At 50.9% G+C, this 17,372-nt stretch overlaps 2 protein-coding genes across 5 annotated transcripts; one reads left to right on the top strand and one right to left on the bottom strand.

The window, feature by feature from the left end:
* Positions 1–40: 40 nt before the first annotated feature.
* arhgef12b (Rho guanine nucleotide exchange factor 12b) lies at positions 41–10,235 on the bottom strand. Of its 2 annotated transcripts, none has more exons than XM_088397626.1 (35): positions 9,645–10,235; positions 7,750–7,841; positions 7,046–7,144; positions 6,932–6,981; positions 6,703–6,760; positions 6,443–6,630; positions 6,276–6,380; positions 5,712–5,810; positions 5,529–5,639; positions 5,352–5,450; positions 5,153–5,195; positions 4,941–5,046; positions 4,742–4,879; positions 4,640–4,672; positions 4,457–4,571; positions 4,269–4,374; positions 3,982–4,206; positions 3,764–3,917; positions 3,530–3,687; positions 3,307–3,453; positions 3,134–3,219; positions 2,943–3,068; positions 2,759–2,873; positions 2,587–2,687; positions 2,426–2,503; positions 2,285–2,360; positions 2,059–2,226; positions 1,882–1,969; positions 1,732–1,812; positions 1,590–1,663; positions 1,261–1,524; positions 1,062–1,196; positions 730–899; positions 591–660; positions 41–509 (listed from the first exon to the last, which is right to left on the bottom strand). In XM_088397626.1, exons 1-35 carry the CDS (start codon positions 9,674–9,676, stop codon positions 496–498), a joined length of 3,804 nt encoding a protein of 1,267 aa, XP_088253752.1. In that variant the 5' UTR covers positions 9,677–10,235; the 3' UTR covers positions 41–495. The 2 variants fall into 2 exon arrangements, with proteins under 2 accessions (XP_088253752.1, XP_088253751.1); XM_088397625.1 differs by having other exon boundaries at positions 1,261–1,536.
* emsy (EMSY transcriptional repressor, BRCA2 interacting) lies at positions 577–17,244 on the top strand. 3 transcript variants are annotated; one of them, XM_088397628.1, is made up of 22 exons: positions 577–913; positions 3,332–3,423; positions 6,451–6,646; positions 11,224–11,332; positions 11,521–11,620; positions 11,811–11,885; positions 11,955–12,130; positions 12,240–12,395; positions 12,468–12,730; positions 12,791–13,013; positions 13,112–13,312; positions 13,414–13,563; positions 13,637–13,810; positions 13,987–14,123; positions 14,452–14,628; positions 14,717–14,903; positions 14,984–15,151; positions 15,256–15,417; positions 15,486–15,631; positions 15,804–16,250; positions 16,324–16,704; positions 16,782–17,244. In XM_088397628.1, exons 4-22 carry the CDS (start codon positions 11,227–11,229, stop codon positions 16,965–16,967), a joined length of 3,615 nt encoding a protein of 1,204 aa, XP_088253754.1. In that variant the 5' UTR covers positions 577–913; positions 3,332–3,423; positions 6,451–6,646; positions 11,224–11,226; the 3' UTR covers positions 16,968–17,244. The 3 variants fall into 3 exon arrangements, with proteins under 3 accessions (XP_088253754.1, XP_088253753.1, XP_088253755.1); XM_088397627.1 differs by lacking the exons at positions 577–913; positions 3,332–3,423; positions 6,451–6,646 and adding an exon at positions 10,535–10,787; XM_088397629.1 differs by lacking the exons at positions 577–913; positions 3,332–3,423; positions 6,451–6,646 and adding an exon at positions 10,535–10,787 and having other exon boundaries at positions 16,360–16,704.
* The last annotated feature ends 128 nt before the right edge of the window (positions 17,245–17,372 follow it).

Here is a 17,372-nt window from a genome sequence, read left to right on the forward strand (position 1 = left end):
TTTAAATCATTTTTAAAGACTTTACAAAGTCAGACAAAAACCCTGTGCGTGTCTTTTATTTAACAGGAGACAATGTACATTGCATATCTGTCACGCCAAATAAATACATCATTTTAAAAAAATCAACTAAAAGATTAATAATATCGCGTGAGTAAATTAGCATCTTTGCGTGTTACGACAAAGATAGAAAAGCATTCTCATAAGTTAATTTTACAAGTAAGACTTAACAGCAGTCCTGTGTTTAAAGGTTTACATAATTTTCTTTACATCATATTTTCTCTAAAAGGTGAGGGGGGGAAAAAAAGCAACAAATTGTCATGTGCAGTCTTGCAGCTTGTGAATGTTTACTTTTTTTTTTTTAACCAAAAATAATCATAATAATGTCAAAGCCAGAGAAGCGTCCACAAGATTTTGTACTTGCTCAGTGTCCAGTGTTCAAATAATAGAAATAAGCAGTGGGGTCCTTCAAGAACCCAAAAAGGGACAAGGGCGTCCTCAGCGAAGCCCGTCTGAAAAGCATTCAACACCAGCAGGTGTTAGTAACGAGCGACAGACAAACAAAATTGACAACTAACGGCAGAGCGACCCACCGTTGTCCGAGTCGCCCGGCGTGTCAACCGGCAGCGTCCCGAGCATCTCCTTGTACTTCAGCTCCACTTCCTGAAAGGACAGCGCCACATTTAAAACATGTTTTTGAACAGGCGCATGTGACTTGAGGTGCTTGTGTACTTTGAGGTACTGCAGGTCAGCTTGTAAGAGCCGCATGTGCGTCATTAGACGTCTGCTGTGGTTCGGTCGCCCGCCGTTCTCCGACGACAGGAGCTTGCTCATGTCCACCGCGTCCACGCCGCATGTCACGTCCCCGTCGTCCTCCAATCCGCCGCCTGGATCGACCGCGCCTACACCAAAACAGGCAAGTCATTTTCTGAAACTTATCACTTTGTGGTTTTTATAGGGTCACGTTTTTGTTGAGTGTTCTTCTAATTGGAATTAATTAATTGAACATAGTCAAAATTATATTTCCTTTAAGAAAACCTCACATTGAAATTGTCGAGGCGTACCATTCTGTTCAGTCCGGGCGTCGTCGATGGGGCAGTTTTGGCCCGCGCCGCCATCGGGACCTTCACCGAGCAGCTCATGCGGGGTCTTCTCCTCGTCCGTCATGTGCTTGAATACGAGCTGCTTCAACAGCACCACTACAAACGCAAGCCCGCATGTTTTGTGCCAAATTTGTTGGGAGCGTCCATGAGGTCAACTCACGCGTCTGCAGAGCCTCTTCGGCTTTGGAGGCGGACGACGGAGAGACCGGAGAGGAGGACGAAGCTGGCGCCTCCTCGTCTCGGTTCGGGAAGGCCTCTTCCTCTTCGCCGTCCTCTTCTTCTTTCTCCTCGTCTTCACACCTGTCGTCGGCGGACGCCGCTCCCGCCTCGTCCTCGTCGACCCTCTCCTCGTCCTCGGCCTCATCTTCGTCCTCCGACTTCATGCCCTCAAAGGGGTTTGTCGTGGGGGGAATGTCCGATGACCCTGAGGAGATACCTTTGCATGTGAGGCTTTCGGCCTTGGTCTTTCGTGTCAAACATGTCAGCTACCTGATGAGTTGGTGCTGTCTTTGTTGGGCTTGTCCATCTCACAATTGATGATTTCAATAGCGTCCTGCTCACTTCTGGAAGGGGAAAAAAAAAATTATTCTGATAACTGCAAACACAAAACTTTGTCCAAAGCCAAACTCACTGGGCGGGCGTGGCAGCCATGCGGCTGTCGTGTGATTTTGCCTTGATGGCGTCGGCGCACTGCGTGATGAGACACTGCCACCTATGGGCACAAAAAGCATAATTAGGCGGGGTGAAGTGAGGTGGTCGTCACGGCAACACGGCCGCTTACGTCCTCTGGTCGGACGCGCTCTGAGCCGTCAGCTCGTAGATCTGCGGCCCGTTTTCTGACATGGACAGCACGAAGAAGGACTTTTTGTCTGTGGACAATAAAAGAGGCCACAACACCTCACATGGAGAGACAAACGCCATTTCCTTGGAGGTCAAATGAATCGGGACGGCCATTTACTGGTGGCGACGGGTCTGACGAGCACGGTGCCGAGTTTGACGACGGGGCTGAAGCTGAGCTTGGAGTCAGCGGCGCTCGCCGCGCTCTTGCTGTGGAACTTGAGCAGCAGGCGCTCGTCCTGCTTCTGCAGCAGGACCAGGACGTCCTCCAGCAGGAGCGTGTACAGATCTGAACGCATTTGCATCATCAGTGCAGGCTCAACGTTCACACTTTTTCATGGCCGTACCGATTCTTTTGTCTTTGTTGACCTTCCAGGAGAGCGGTCCCTCGTGGATCATCTTCCTCTTGGTCAGGTCCAGATTCTGGAGGACGGTAACCATTTTGAGCCCAAAAATCGGATGATCCTGCTTGTTTAGGCTTTTCCTACCCGCAGCTCGGCGATGAGCGGGTTCTCGTTGGGTTTGAGCGAGGAGATGTCCAAGCGTCTCTGGTAGTCCAGCAGCCTCTTTTGCGGTGGGACAAAGTTGCCGTTTGTGCCGTGCGTGGGCTTTGCGTTTGGACCGGGCGTGTGCGTGACATCACGTCTACCTGCTTGTTCTCCGCCTCTTTGACCGCCTGGTTGACGTGGTTGAGAATCTGCCTGCAGCATTCGCCGGCTTTTTTCACCTTGCCCGCCTCCTCCTCGTCCTCTGTGGGTAAAAAAAAAAAAAAGACGTCGAACAGACGGCACAAAGCTGAGGCCAAGTGGTGCCCGCCTCACCGGTGTACTTGGCAATCTTGTCCAAGAGAAGCGGGTACTTAGTGGCTCGCTGCATTTCCACGGGAATGATGTCCTTCAGCTGCAGGCGCCGACACAGCCGGTTGCTCTCCGCCGCCTGCGCGTAAAACCCAAATGGCATGCTCAGAGCCAGCCACCAGGAGGCGCTGTCGTACGCGTTTCGCACCTGCATGAACAAGGCGAATCTCTGGTCCTTCTTCTTCTTGCTCTTGATGAGCTCCAGCGCAGATGGTTGGTTACTGCAGAAGGTGGCCACCGCCTGTCTGATCTTCTCCTCTTCCTCGCCGCTAAACTGTTTTTGACATTAAACGCTTATTTGAAGTTGAGATTGTGACTACGTTAGCTTTCATTTCGTACCCAACCCAAGAGATCCTCGCCGATCTGACCGATGACGGACGTCTCGCTCCTCTTCCTGACGGCGGCCATTTGCTCCGTGAAGGAAACTGTGTGTCTTAATTCTCAGTAACTCCTCTCGTGCCAAACCAGATTGCAAATATATTCTGTGAACGATCCGCATCGGTGTGACTGACCGTGCAACTGAATGATGTCGTCCAGGTTGGTGAAGATGCTGTGGAGCTCGTCCGGCGTTAAGATGGCATCCCTGCTGAGCCGCTGGTAGAACACGCCGTGCAACACCTTCAGCATGCGTAAGTGGGCCCGCTCCGTGTAGAATAACTCTGTTCGAACGGGACAAGCAGCGAATATAACTTGGCGCCGAGTTGCGTGGTATCACAATACGGTTCGGCGGCTCACCGTTGATGACTTCTTGCCTCTTGATCTCCTGCGGCGGCAACGCGGCCAGAACATCGCGGCTCACCAGGCTCTGCCAGTTGAGCGGATCGTCCTCGCTCGCCGCCTCGCACGCTTGCTCGTCCTCGCTCGGCACGTCCGCCGCGCTCGTCACCTCCATCCTGCCATCCAAAACCGTTTAGCCCGTCTATTGCGCTTTACGTGATACGTTAGCATTAGGCTAGCCCGCATTTCTACCTGAAGTTGTCATGGTCTCCCTCCTCCTGTAAGTGCTCCAGGTTGGAAGGACTGAAGTCAAACTGCATAGCAGTGGGGCTGCAGGCGCCATCTTGCCGCTCGCCGCACATCAAAAGCTCGCCCGCTCGGGGCTGGATGCAGAAAGGAGACATGTCTGGGGGAACAAAAGCAAAAGAGATGGGGAAAATGTTGTCAGGGTCCCGATGGTCGTTCCTTACTGCTGTCCGAGTCGTTCCCGCCGCCGCCGGCGTCGGAGGGCGTCGCCGTGGGCGAGCTGTGCGTGGACGAGGCGCTCAAAATGTCGGAACCCTCGCTGAGGTGATTCCCGCGGATCCTTCCGAAATTTGAAGGGGACAGGTCGGGCGGCTCGGGGACACCGAAAGCCGCCTGGGAGAGGAGCTTTGGGGAACGCTGCTTGTTCACCTCCGCCGCCGCCTTGCCCACTGCACGCACATACCAAATCCTGCTTGTCACATGCTGTCCGATTAGTTTTGTCACGGCTCACCTGAAGTGGAGTCGACTCTGCTCAGACGGCGCGGCGGGACCAAGATGTTGGGAAAACGAGGCTTTTTCACCTTCTCCTCGCCTTCCTTGTCGGGCTTGATGCTCTTCTGCTCGTTGGGGGGAAAAGTCAAAAGAAAAAATAGCCATTTTGGTTTCGTTTGACCCACTCGCGCAGCTTCAAGTGGGCACCTTAATCTTGGGCAGGAAGTTGATTCGCGCCCGCTTATGTTCCAGGCCACGAGGCTCCTTGACCTTAACGCCCAGGTGCTTCATGTAGGTCAGGATGACGTACTGCATCGCATGGCTGCCGTATGAGAACAAATCAGACGTGTGGCGTAGACGTCGGTGCAAGCAGGCGGGCACGAGTCCTACCATTTCTCCTCCTCGGAGGGTTGAGATGTTAATCTGCAAGGGGGAGTTTGCTATGAGCGCCATTCAAATGAGAAACATTTCTGTCAGGCTAAAGTTCCTCACAGGATGTCCTCGATCTTGGCGAGAATGTGTTCGGCACACGAGCATTCCCTCTCCCAAGCTGGTGCCTCTTTGCCCACGTCGGCGTCCAACCTGGACAACTCGTCCTCGGCCAGGGTCAGCCCCATGCTGCGCTTCTGTCTGCCGTCAAGCGCGCCACGTTTTTTTAATTTTTCTTTTTTTGGTTACTTGTGCCACTTACCTGAAGTCGTCCAGGTTCTTGTGCAGATCCGGCATCAGCGAGTCCTGTAAGGTTTGCGTGTACTGCTTGCACACCTCCTCTGGGATTAACTCCAGCCTGCGCTTCTCTGCGAGCACAACACAAATGCTCAGTAGAGGGCGCTGTTCCGCCGACGGTGCACGACATGCTGCCTTCAAACTAACTCGAATGGAACTTTTTTTCCTTTTACTTACCGAGTTCAGCTGCGATTGCATCTGGCACGGAGACTTTCAGATTCTACAAAGCAACCACACGCAGAGAATTTTAAATTAAAACAAAAAAAAAATCAGTGGCTGATTAAAACCAAATTTTTCAAATGAAGTGTATAAAATTAAATAAATTAAATATTAAATCAAAAAATTCAAATGAATGAATGAACTCAATTGCTCGTACCGCCGTTCGATCCACAAAGAGGGAGTGAAATTCCATAAAGAATCGTCGGCTTTCTTTCGAGTTGGTTTGTTTGTGGATGTCGGCGTACAAGAAACACAGCTAAAAAAAAAAAAGGACAAACAGAAATGAACACAACATCGTCCGAACGCATCCTCCAAAATGTCACGGCATAGGTACCAAAGGGGCGGGGTCAAACTGTGAAACGACGTGATGGAGGAAAACGGCGAGATGGGCAGGCCGACACTTGAGCGAGTCGATGCTCTGAAAGCAACCGCACTGCCCGTTCATCTGAAAAAAACACGCACGCTCGCATTGCACCCTAAAAGTCAAAACGAACCACAAGATGATTCGCCGAGCTACCTGTTCTTGCTGCGAATCAAAATAGTCGTCTTCTGCGCCGATGATCTGCGGGTTGAGAAGGTACGGCGGACTAGCTGTGATGCGCCGGACGTCCGTGTCCTGAGTGGTCACCACATACGACACAAACAACCTTCTTGATAGCTTTTCAAGTCAAATACCAAAAAAATAAAATTCTTAAATCCCTGGGCGCGGTCTCCACCGTCCGTCGCTTGGCTAATCCAAACATAGACTGAACACGGCGCGACAATTAAGCCAAATTGATTGTTTAGTCTGGCAGGGGGAAAAAATTCCGGGGGACTTTTCAAAGCGGGAGGAGGCCTTCGCTGGCTATTTTAGGACACGCGGTCCAGATGAGAACATTGTTACTCAAGAGCAGCGTCGACACTCGCTTCCTGTTTTCATCTGATGAGATGATCGACGTGGCTTTGGGGTCTGCAAAATATTTAGTCGTCGGTTCCCAAATTGAATCGGCGCTCATGTGGTTTTCCATCGAGCCGTTTGAGCTGCAAGGCTTGATTGTGTACTTGTAAGCCAAAAATATTCAATTCCTCCTCGTGTACCCACCGAAATGTTGTTGCTGCCTATCCCGTCGCTAACGTCGTCCCCCGGCGACGACGCGCCTCCGTCACACTCTTCGGTTTCGGTGTTCCTGGAGCCTACAGATCCATCCTGGACAACAAGAAAAAAAATGAAAGAAAATACTTTGTTCTGACAGCTGGTCCTCTGCTTACCCCGCCAGGCAGCGAGCGTGTTTCGTGGCTACAGGTGGCGCTGCTGCGGCGCTCCCCTCCCGGTGAATTTTGCAGCGATTGATCGCTGGCGCACTCTTCCTCCTCATCCACCGTGTCGTCGTCTTCCAGCTGCATCTGAAGAAGACCTGGAGGTCTGCCCAGCACCGTGAGCGCTACGTAGGAACCGGCTGAAAAGCACCAAAGGTACAAATAGTTCATGCCGTGCTTTAAATTAAAAATGATTGCACACATGTGCTTACATTTGATCAGCTCGACAACCTCCGTGTGGTTTGAATGCGTCACCAAGGTCCCGTTAACCTAAGAAACATACGTAGCGAGAGAACTGATGAAAAAAACATTGAATTCAAGGTTAGTATTTGAAATTATGTGAATAAACTGCACAATGTGGAGCACCCCAGGGGTCCGTCCTAGGCCTCCTGTATTTCTCAATGAAGTGCAAATATTAGCCAAATTCAGTAAATCATTCACCTTAATGATTCTGTCGCCAGTTTGGACGCCGGCACGCATGGCAGCTCCATCTAGGGAACGGCAAACCGTCACGTTGGTGCGCAAGCGTTTATGTCGTACGAGCGAGAGCCTCACCTTCCTTGACCAGCTGCACAAACACAGGGTTGTCTCCGCTCACTGTCAGCCCAAAACCATTTTCATCTCGCTGGATTATCACGCACCGTTGAACGAGGCCTGTCATGAGGACACACGTGTCGTGGACACAACTCATTGCTACTCATCTTAATTGTGGTTATGCGAATGAGGTCAGCTGGTTGGTGCGGCTTCCTCCTGATTTTATTCACTAAGCATTTTCTGGGATAATGGTGCTCATAGTTCACGTTTAATCACAGCGGTGGGAAAGCGTGTCCTCACAGGAAGTGAAGGATCAAGGGTTCAGAACACAAATGGCTTTTTGAAGAGCAGTTTGTTCCCTTTTTTTGAAACCTACAACAATTTAATGTCATGAAGTTCCTGGCAAAGAAGGAATACAATAGAAGCTCAAATGCAGCTGAAGTTCTTTGGAATTTCGAGGGAAAGAATATGGGACTGCACAAGGCTCTGTTTTAAGCCCCTTGGCGTTTTGCATGCGACTTTAAAGAACACTTATGGACAGTCAGGAGGTTGAGTTCATCTCTTTCCTATCTGTCACAAGATGTTTAGCAACTTTTCCTCTGGTCTCTCAACACCGCTTGAAAAAGACGAGCAGCTAATGATTCGGCCTTGAGACTTTACAAAACTAAACAAAAGTTCAGCTTGGCTTGGCTGGTGAAGCACTTGACTTTTTGCGGCTTTCTCACCGGTGGGGTCAAACTCCTGTTTGACCGAGACGGAGCATTTGTCGTTCTTCGATTTCCTCTCCGGAGTCTCCTTGTTGAGAATATTTGGGGTCCTGAAGAGACACGAGCAAAAAATAGAGTTTATTTATAGCGTTTATTAACTGTTTCGGATTTGGCTTTTGCCCGTGAACTCGCGTTCGTCATCATCACGTCGCCCCATCACAAAAGAAGAAACACAGTTTTAAATGGCCAACTGCCACAACTTTACTCTTGAAATGTTTATCCTCAAACGAAATTATTAATGTAAAAAAAAATAGGACCTCGTGGTTAAAGTTGAAAAGCAGGCGGGTGCTTTGTTTGGACTGTAGTGACAATGGGGGCCCTGCGTTTTTCAACAATGGCCACCACGTCACGGGGGAGGTGAGGGGGCAAGGCGGGGGGGGTCACATTCCCGGAAAGCGAGCGACGGGAGTGAGCCTTTTTGGCTCCGCTCGAGAGTTGTGAATGTGAAACGAGGCTGGGAAAGTTGTGGAGGAGGTGCACGTGTCTCCGAGGGAGGGAGAGCTGAGCTACATTAGCTTAGCTGCACACTTTTTTTTTTCCCTTTCGGACTATTTATAGAACGGAAAGTCTTGTCAATTACGTGGCGGAGCGCAGTGTTGTTGTTGCCGTGATAAGAGGTCAAGGGGGCCTGCAGACCAGCCCAGCCTAGCCCTCGAGCGTCTGGCCCACTATCTACTCGCTCCCAATAAAAACAATCCCAAAGGCACAAGTGGACAAAAATTCACATGTAGAAGCAGCGAGACTCAAAAATGCCCGTTTTGATAACTTGGCAAAAGGAAAAAACAATATAGGATCAAAAACTCAGTGTACTTGAGTACAAAGTATTTATATCTGGTTACTTCCCACCAGATGTTAGCAACAAACGGTTATCCCGGAGCGGATTCTTTCCTCTGAGAAACGCTTGGAAAGAAGAAAAAAAAAAAAGGAAAGAAGTTGGCACGGCTGTTGCTGGGCAACTCAACCTTTTCCTGCGCTTCCTGCTTTAGATAATAGAAGACAAATCAAGCCAAACTTCAGTAAGAAGGGGGGGGGGGACCACATGAAATGCAGCAGAGAGGGTTGCGTTTAAGAAATGTTTTCTTTCATGTCGTCACCGACAAATGAACGCATGTTTTGAAGCGCAAAAGAAGCTTTGTGCCCAAAAAGGCTCAGACGAGCCCGACCCGGCTGCTCAAGTCTCGAAAAGCGAACCTCGAGAGCAGAAAAGCCAGAAAAGGAGCCTTTCGCTTGACTGCTTGAGACTCTTGACATGTACGTAGTGGCTATACAAAGTCTACACACCCCTCTTCAAATGTGACCTAATGTTTTTGGTTTTTTTTTGAGAGGGGAAGGAAGCCAAACAACTGAGATCACACAGTTGCATAAGTGTACACACCCTCTGTAAACTGGGTGTGGTGATTGTGTTTTGAATAATCACATTCAAACTCATGTCAAACGGAATCAGCAACCATCTACTATCATTCATAATGGTACAAAGGGGAGAAAAAAAATGACATTTTGTCTAATGAATTTTCCTAAATACGACAAATGCTGTTAGCTGCAAACACAACACTGCTCATCACTAAAAAGCAACCAATACAAAATTACTTTAACCTCGACTGGAAAAGTCGTTCAAATTTTGCCGGACTAGCTTTACCAAAAAAAAAAAAAAAGCGAATTTAAAGTTGCCTACCGATCTATTCGGACTACTGAAAACTTGCAGTGTTCTGAGACGGACTTTGTTCAATCACGTCCTTCTCGTGCAATCGGCGTGTTCATCACGAACACATCACACACCCCGTTAAATTAACTTTAAAAGAGCCTTCTGCTTCGTTAGCTCATCATTATGCAATGTTGGGAAAGAGCGAGCTCACCTATCAGTGAGCGTCGTCTGTATCCCACTCATTGGGCTTCCCTTGTTCTTGGTCGACTTTGTCAGCCGAATAACATGTTTATAAAGCACTTTTAGTGCAACTCAAATAGCATCTGTCTCTTCGGGATTGTTGAAGCATCCAAGCCCAGTCCGTTATATTCTTTTTGGGGAGTGTTTCCTGGTGAAGAAAAAAAAAATCACGACTGCCGCTTCTCAATACAGTTGACCTTTGGAGTATATTCCATTTCCCGGTTGTCCCGCATTAAAGGATGGAAAACACTTCCGTCGGGTATAATTTCTTTATTGTTCCAAGGCGGGCATATCTTTTTTATTTTCCGTGGGAAAATGTTCCGTCATGACACTCTGGTGTCACGGATGGAGCGCTGAGGAGGGGGAGTCGTGTCAAACTTTAAAAATCCAGAATTAAAAGTTATCCGTCTCAGATGCGTCGTCCGTCTCTTGTTCGACCGGAGCAAATGTTTTCTTCTCTTCTCTTTTTTTCGTTTTTGTTAAAATCAAACTTCACATGGATGCAAAATTGAAGGAAATGCTTTCGCCTCTACCCTCTTCCCCTCCGTACTAAGGAAAAAAATGCTGCGTTCAAAGCTTATCGTAATTATTTCGACACGTTGAGAAAACGCCACATAACAGTTGAAAATATCTATATTTGACTCTGTGATGGTCATGAGTAAGATTAATTTGATACATAAACGACCAAAACAACAACTCAAGGTCACAAAAAGTCACAATCAAGTCGTTCTCGTGTGTTTTCTGTCCACACTCACGTGTATTTGAACGGCGCACAAAGCGATTGTTTGATTTGGAGACACCACTATTATTTCTCGTCGCTAGATGGCAGCATTTGAGAGACCGGGATGAAACCGCTTCGCAAAGCAGAAAAAAATATATCCCACGAAGAAGCAGGCTTCATCCAGTTGGGCTAATCTCAGCTAGCAGACAACGTAAACATTAGCATATAATTTGACTTTTAACGTCCTTTTCCGGGCGCATTTCTCGTTTCGGTTCAACCGGGAATAACATTGCTATGCAGCGGCTTGGATAAAAAGCCACCCTCCACTATGGGTGTTTACATTCGTGCATTTTTAACGCTGCCGAGGCCGTGAGTTTGTCCTGCAAACCAAAGGTAATGTATCAGCCTCTTCAACAGAGGCTAACACGCTAAGCGAACGGCGTTCATTTGTATTTTTGCCTCCTCAAAATATCCTTTTGTGCATGTAAAGTCACGCTGCATAACTGACACCCTAGCGAGGCCCGTTAAATGGTCCCGTTGGTTAGAAATGGTCAGAAAATAACAGAATGCACACACCCATCGTCCACAGCCATTTCTAATTGTTCTCGGCGAGTTTATTATAGAAATAACGACACTCGGCATTTGTCATTAATTAAATGGTTGCATCGTCGCAGTTGTGCATGATGTTTAAACACTGAAGTTTAAACACTTTGCCTTAACAATGTCCCCTCAAATGTAATGTTGGCAAAGAATGCAAATCCCTTTTGACGGGGGAAGCAGGAAAAGACTGCAATGCAAACTAACGTTGTTGTTCCTGTTCTCTTTGTAGCTCATGATTCAGCTGGAGAAACCGGTGGTGACTGGGACCATGCCGGTGGTCTGGCCCACCATCCTTGACCTGGGCAGGGATGAGTGCAAAAGGATACTGCGCAAACTGGGTAAGCTGTAAGAATAGATCGGCCTCTAAAAGCTCACAATATGGTTTTCAGTGACATCTGAGCACAGTTAATTGGCACAAGATGGGTTAAACGCTCTCTGTGGCAAATGAGGAAAGTAGCAAAACGCATCTCAGTTTTCATTCAATAAACTTTACGAAGTTGTGATTGTGTTGTTTTCCGCTCTGTAGAGCTGGAGGCCTACGCCGGTGTCATCAGCGCCCTGCGCGCTCAAGGAGACCTGACCAAGGACAAGAAGGATCTGCTGGGAGAGCTCACCAAAATCCTCAAGTAACTCCACCATGCTGCACAAACCCTCAAAATTCACGATGATTCGAAACCATTCAAACATCAAATTGTTCATCTCTTTCCTGATACGTTGCAAAATATTTTTCACATTGCCAATTTGCGATTCTTTTGCTATTAGCTTGCTTATTGTTTGCGGGAGAGCAAAGGGTTTTACTTGACTTCCTCTCCTCAGCATCTCAACCGAGCGCCACCGCGCCGAAGTGCGCCGGGCCGTCAATGACGAGCGCCTTTGCACAATCGCGTACCAGTAAGTCGTCCACAAGTAATTGGCTTGAAATAAAATGCGCCTCGCTCACCTTGGGAGGCCTCTCCACAGCATGGCGGGCCAGAACAGCTCATCCGAGTGGTCCATCGAGGGCCGCCGGCTGGTCCCGCTGATGCCCAGGCTGGTCCCTCAAACGGCGTTCACCGCCACGGCCAACGCGGTCGCCACCGCTACCGCCACTCACAACGCCTCCATGCAGTTGCCGGCTGAGACGGGGAACAAGGAAGGTGCGAATGTGTCAGAATTAAAAAAAAAACCTCATGTCGCGCTTTCTCAGCATATCTTTATTGAACATCTTTTCATATTTGCAAATAAATGTCTTCCTCTTCCTCCCAGTGGTAGTGTGTTATTCCTACACAAGCACGACATGCACTTCGAGCAGCTCCACGGCGGCCAGCGGCGCCACGCGGACGGCCACCAAGTCCCCGCGGCCACCCAGCCCGTCGTCCAGCGTGGTGGTGCTGCCCAGCGGGAGCACCGTCTACGTTAAAAGTCAGTCCAATTGCTTGTCCTGAAAAGTACCAGATACATAAAAAATATGTTTTTCTTTTTTTTTATTATTAGGTGTGAGCTGCTCTGACGAGGATGAGAAGCCACGCAAGCGACGGCGCACCAACTCATCCAGCTCGTCGCCGGTGCTGCTCAAGGAGGTGGCTAAAGTGTCGCCGCCCGTGGCCAAGCACATAGCGGCGCCGGTGGTGAGCGGCAGCCCCAAGATGAGTAACATCATGCAGAGCATCGCCAACTCGCTGCCGCCGCACCTGTCGCCGGTCAAGATCACCTTCACCAAGCCCACCATCCAGACCACCAGCACTGCTACGCAAAAGGTAATTCTAATAACAAAAATAAAGAAACTCCTCAGCTCACAGCGAGACCCTTTTTCGCAGGTAATCATCGTGACGACGTCGCCCAGCTCCAACTTTGTGCCCAACATTCTGTCCAAGTCCCACAACAACGCCGGCATGTCCAAGCTGGCCTCCAGCACCATTTTGACCACGCCCACCCAGAAGCAGACGGTGGTCTTCCCGGCGGCCACTTCCAGCCCCTCGGCAACGCCCGCAATCACCGCCGCGGTCTCTTCCGCGGCCGTCATGTCCGCCGTGTCCACCTGTAAGCATCGTCATTCTCATCTAGGGTACCTTGGCGGCCGTTTTGCCTTCGCAGCAAAAAGAGATGACCGATCATGTTGTCATTGTTTTGATCTTCAGGCGCCGCATCGGCAGGGGTGAAGGTGGCTTCGGCCAGGCTGCCCTCCCCCAAGACCCTGGTCGGCTCGTCCCCGCAGATCCTCAGCCAGTTCCCCAAGCAGCTGCAGGCGTCAGCCATGGGGGCTTCTGGCGTGGGCCAAGCCCACACCTCCGCCGCCTCGCCGGGCCCCAAGCCCACCATTCAGATCAAGCAAGAATCTGGTAAGAAAGCATACTTTGATTCTCGTCACGCCAATATTAAAATATTCAGACCTTCCCAGAAAGCTTCCCACGTCTTGTTGGTTGGCCTTTTGCCTGCGCAGGGGTGAAGATCATCACGCAGCAGGTGCAGCCCAGCAAAATCCTGCCCAAGCCGTCGTCGGTGGCTCTGTCCGGCGGCACCTCCTCGCCCATCATGGTGGTCAGCAGCAACGGAGCAATCATGACCACCAAGCTGGTCACTCAACCCACAGGTTGGTGAGCACTTAGCTTTATCAAAAGCGATTCTTTGATGCTCAAGTTGCTTGTTCTGTGTTTGGCTCTCAGCCACGCAGGCCACCTACACGCGGCCCACCGTCACGCCCAACCTCGGCGCCCGCATCTCAGCCTCGGCCGGCGGCGCCACCTACGTCAAGACCACCGGCGGCAGCATCATCACGGTGGTGCCCAAGTCCTTGGCCACGTTGGGCGGGAAGATCATCAGCAGCAACATTGTGTCTGGTAGGTTATGGTAGGAACGTTTGTTTACCAAAACTTGGCCACCAATCAGAAGACGGAAAATTAAAGGCGTCACAGATGTCTGAGTGAGGAGGGCAGATTGGATGACCCGGCAACAATTCAAGGCTGGAATCTGATTGGACCACGCTCACTAAAATAACTGTGTGTTGTGTCAACAGGCACCACCACAAAGATCACCACCATCCCCATGTCGTCCAAACCCAACGTGATCGTGGTCCAGAAGACCAGCGGCAAGGGGGCCACCATCCAAGGGCTGCCTGGCAAGAACGTGGTTACCACGCTGTTGAACGCGGGGGTCAGTGCAATGTTTCTTAACATGCGCCGAGGTACCTCTGAGTGGCGGGACGCTTGCTCACCTCAACCGCAAATTTCCCAATTTTACATTTCCTCAACAACAAAAAAAAATTGAGTGAATGTAGGCCTGATGCGTTGACACGAATAAATCAGAATTGGTTGGGAAAATTTGTCACAAAAAGACGGCCTTGAAGCGCCTTGCTCAAAAGACGCACTTGGCGCCATCTTGCGGGGATCTCTCGCCACCCGGAGGTACGTTCCACAAGGCGGTGAAAATGTCGACGATGAAGCGAGGGATCATTTCAACGCGCGTTGTCCGTCAACGTCAGGGTGAGAAGAGCCTGCAGGCCGTCTCAGGGGCCAAACCGGCCATCATCACCGCCGGCAGGCCCATCACCAAGATGATCGTCACGCAGCCCAAAGGCCTGAGCGCTGGTGCCCCGTCTACCGCCACCGCCAAGATTATCCCCACCAAGATCGTCTACGGCCAGCAGGGCAAAACGCAGGTCAGACGAGAGAATTGCCAATTTGTGTTTTTTTTTTTTAATGAACCACTGTCATGTTGGTAACGACTGTGTATTTTTGCTGGTGCAGGTGCTCATCAAGCCCAAACCAGTGTTCCAAGCGACCGCGGTGAGCGAACAGACCCGGCAGCTGGTCAGCGAAACCCTGCAGCAGGTCACCCGCTCGGCCGACGTCAGCCAGGTTCAAGATGGCGCTGCCAGGGACGAAGGCGCCGCCCCCACGGAAACCGGCGGCTCGGTTGGGGAAACCTCACACGGTAAAGAGGAAGTAAAGTATTGAAGACGCTGTGTTAGCATTTGCCGATAATTGACTGCGGTCTCCCGCTCGGCCCCTTAGCGGACACACAGGCGGTGCTCCACGTGGCGGCCTCCCGAGATCACGAGTGGACGGAGCAGGAGGTGTCGGTGGAGTCGGCCCCCGCCATCTACCAGGAAGTGACCGCCGTCGATTCCCAGTCGGCCACGTCCACCATTAAAGCGCTGCTGGAGCTGCAGCAGAGCTCAGGTAAGGTTACCAAGACCGGACAATCGGATCAGTTCTTTTTAAAAAAGAGAGGGGGGGATTTCTAAATGCTGAACATGAATACGTTTTCATTCACGGACTTGCAGTGAAGGAGAAGGCTGAGCCCAAACTCAAGCAACAGCACACGCACATCGACCTGAGCCAGATGGCCGTGCCCATCCAGCTGGCCCAGGAGAAGAAGAGCGGGCCAGAGTCGTCCAGGCCGCCTGGCCCCGAGGCCGAAGCAAGGGCTGACGCCCCGGCGGCAGGTACGTTGTCGCGGCGTGGCCTCGTGGTGCTTCCGTGGCTAACGATAAGGCTCACGTTGACCTCGCAGGTAAAGCCGGCGGGCCGGCCGCGTCGACAGAGGAGGATGCTGCCGCGACCCCGTCCCCCGCCGATACCTCAGAAAGCGTCCGTCAGGTCGTCATGGCAACCAAGCCGGTTGCCGCGCCACCCGTAACCACGGCGACGCACGTCAGGGTGAGGAGAATGCACACTATTGCCACAATTGAACAGGAAGTTGGTTGTTTTGCTTTGAAGCAGACATGATGGTGTCGAATGAATTAGACGGCTCAAATTCTGACAAACTTCTCCAGCTGAAGCTTCTTCAAGGGCCAGGAGTATTTCTGTTTCTTCATCTTTTGTGTTTCAGCCCTCCGATGGTAAAAGCGAGTCCTTGTTGGAGGTGAGCGAGCTGGAAGGTGACACGCTGGACCCTCAGACAGGCTTGTTTTACCGTTCCGGCAATCAGACGGATGCCCCCAAGCCAGCCCCCCACGCCACTCCGCAGCCCCCGGCCGCCGGCAGCCAACCGGAGGGCACCGCTCAACCTCCTCCTCCTCCTCCGCAACTGCAGAGTAAACCTCAGCTCAGCCAGCCTCCTTCCTCCTCTTCCTCCTCGTCTTCGACTTCACCGGCCAAGAAGCTGCCCAAACTGCGAGAGCAGAGTCCGGCCAAGTCTCAGGGCGCTGCCACCTCACCCGTCACGCCGCAGCTGCCCAAATTGCAACAGGCGCCCACGTCGCACCACCGGCCGCTGCACGCGCCCCTGTCGCAGCCCCCGCCCCTTCAGGCACACCACCCGGTCAGCACCGACAAGGTCAGTTCTTCAAACAAATATTTCTCAAGTGGCTCCATTTATGACTTGCATGACTTCCTTTGGCAAACCCAAGTTAACAGCAAGTGTCGTGTCACGTGTTGGAGCGCAGCTGCCAATCATCACGCAGAGTGCCACCGTCACCAAAATCACCTTCGGAAGCACCCACCACCACCAACAGCAGCAGCAGAAGCAGCAGCAGGCCGCCCACGCGGCACCGGTTCCAAGCGGCGAGGTCGAGCTGGCGGACGAGTCCAGCACGGGGCCGGCGGCGGACGAGGAAGCATCAGTGTCTGACATCCTGAAAATCTCCATGATGGAGGCTCAGATCGACCCCAGCACAGAGCCCGTGCTGGTGGACTCGTCCGCCGACCGGCCCCCCCTGGCGCAGGCCCTGGAGGCCAAGCGAGCGACGACCGCCCAACACTTTGCCAAAGAGCACCTGGAGGTCATTCAGGTACTTTTGCACTCCATCCCAATTCCTTATATATATATATTTGAGTAAGCCAAACTATGTGTTTTTCCGGCACTCAGGTGATCCCACAGTACTCGATCGTGCCGGACTCGAGCCAGTCCAACGTGGTGGTGGAGCCCAGCGGCTTCCTGGAGATCACCAACTACACCAGCCAGCAGCTGGACGACGACGACGAAGAAGACGACGACGACCCCGCCGAGCACGACGTGGACAGCGGCAATGACGCGGGACCCCCCACACCTTAGACCGGACCTCGCCCCCCCCGTCTTCTCGACACCCACTTTGATACAGAGTATGTTGGACTTTTCTATCCACTCGCTTTTTAATTCTCTCACACCAAGTTTTCATAGGAAGCGACAATGGTGCAAAATAGTGTTGCAAAAGAAGGAATTGTGTTTCAGTTTTTGTAAGATACAGTACCAAGAAGTCATCTTTTAGTGTTTTAACTTTTTCTTTTGTACCTTTTCAAAGTTGTCCAGGATTGGTCTGATCTCCAAAATAAATGATTCATTTAGAAATTCATTTGTGTCACTCGTGAAGGGCAACAAATCATTCAGGGTCACGTTGTGTACCTTTAAAACTTAACTGTTCTCCAAATAGCTTTTAATATTAACTGTCACTTAACAGCTTTTGTTAAAATAAAGAGCCAC

This window comes from Syngnathus floridae, chromosome 15 (genome assembly GCF_059516105.1).
Source record: "Syngnathus floridae isolate MCC-2025c chromosome 15, RoL_Sflo_1.0, whole genome shotgun sequence".
Taxonomy (NCBI): Eukaryota; Metazoa; Chordata; class Actinopteri; order Syngnathiformes; family Syngnathidae; genus Syngnathus; species Syngnathus floridae.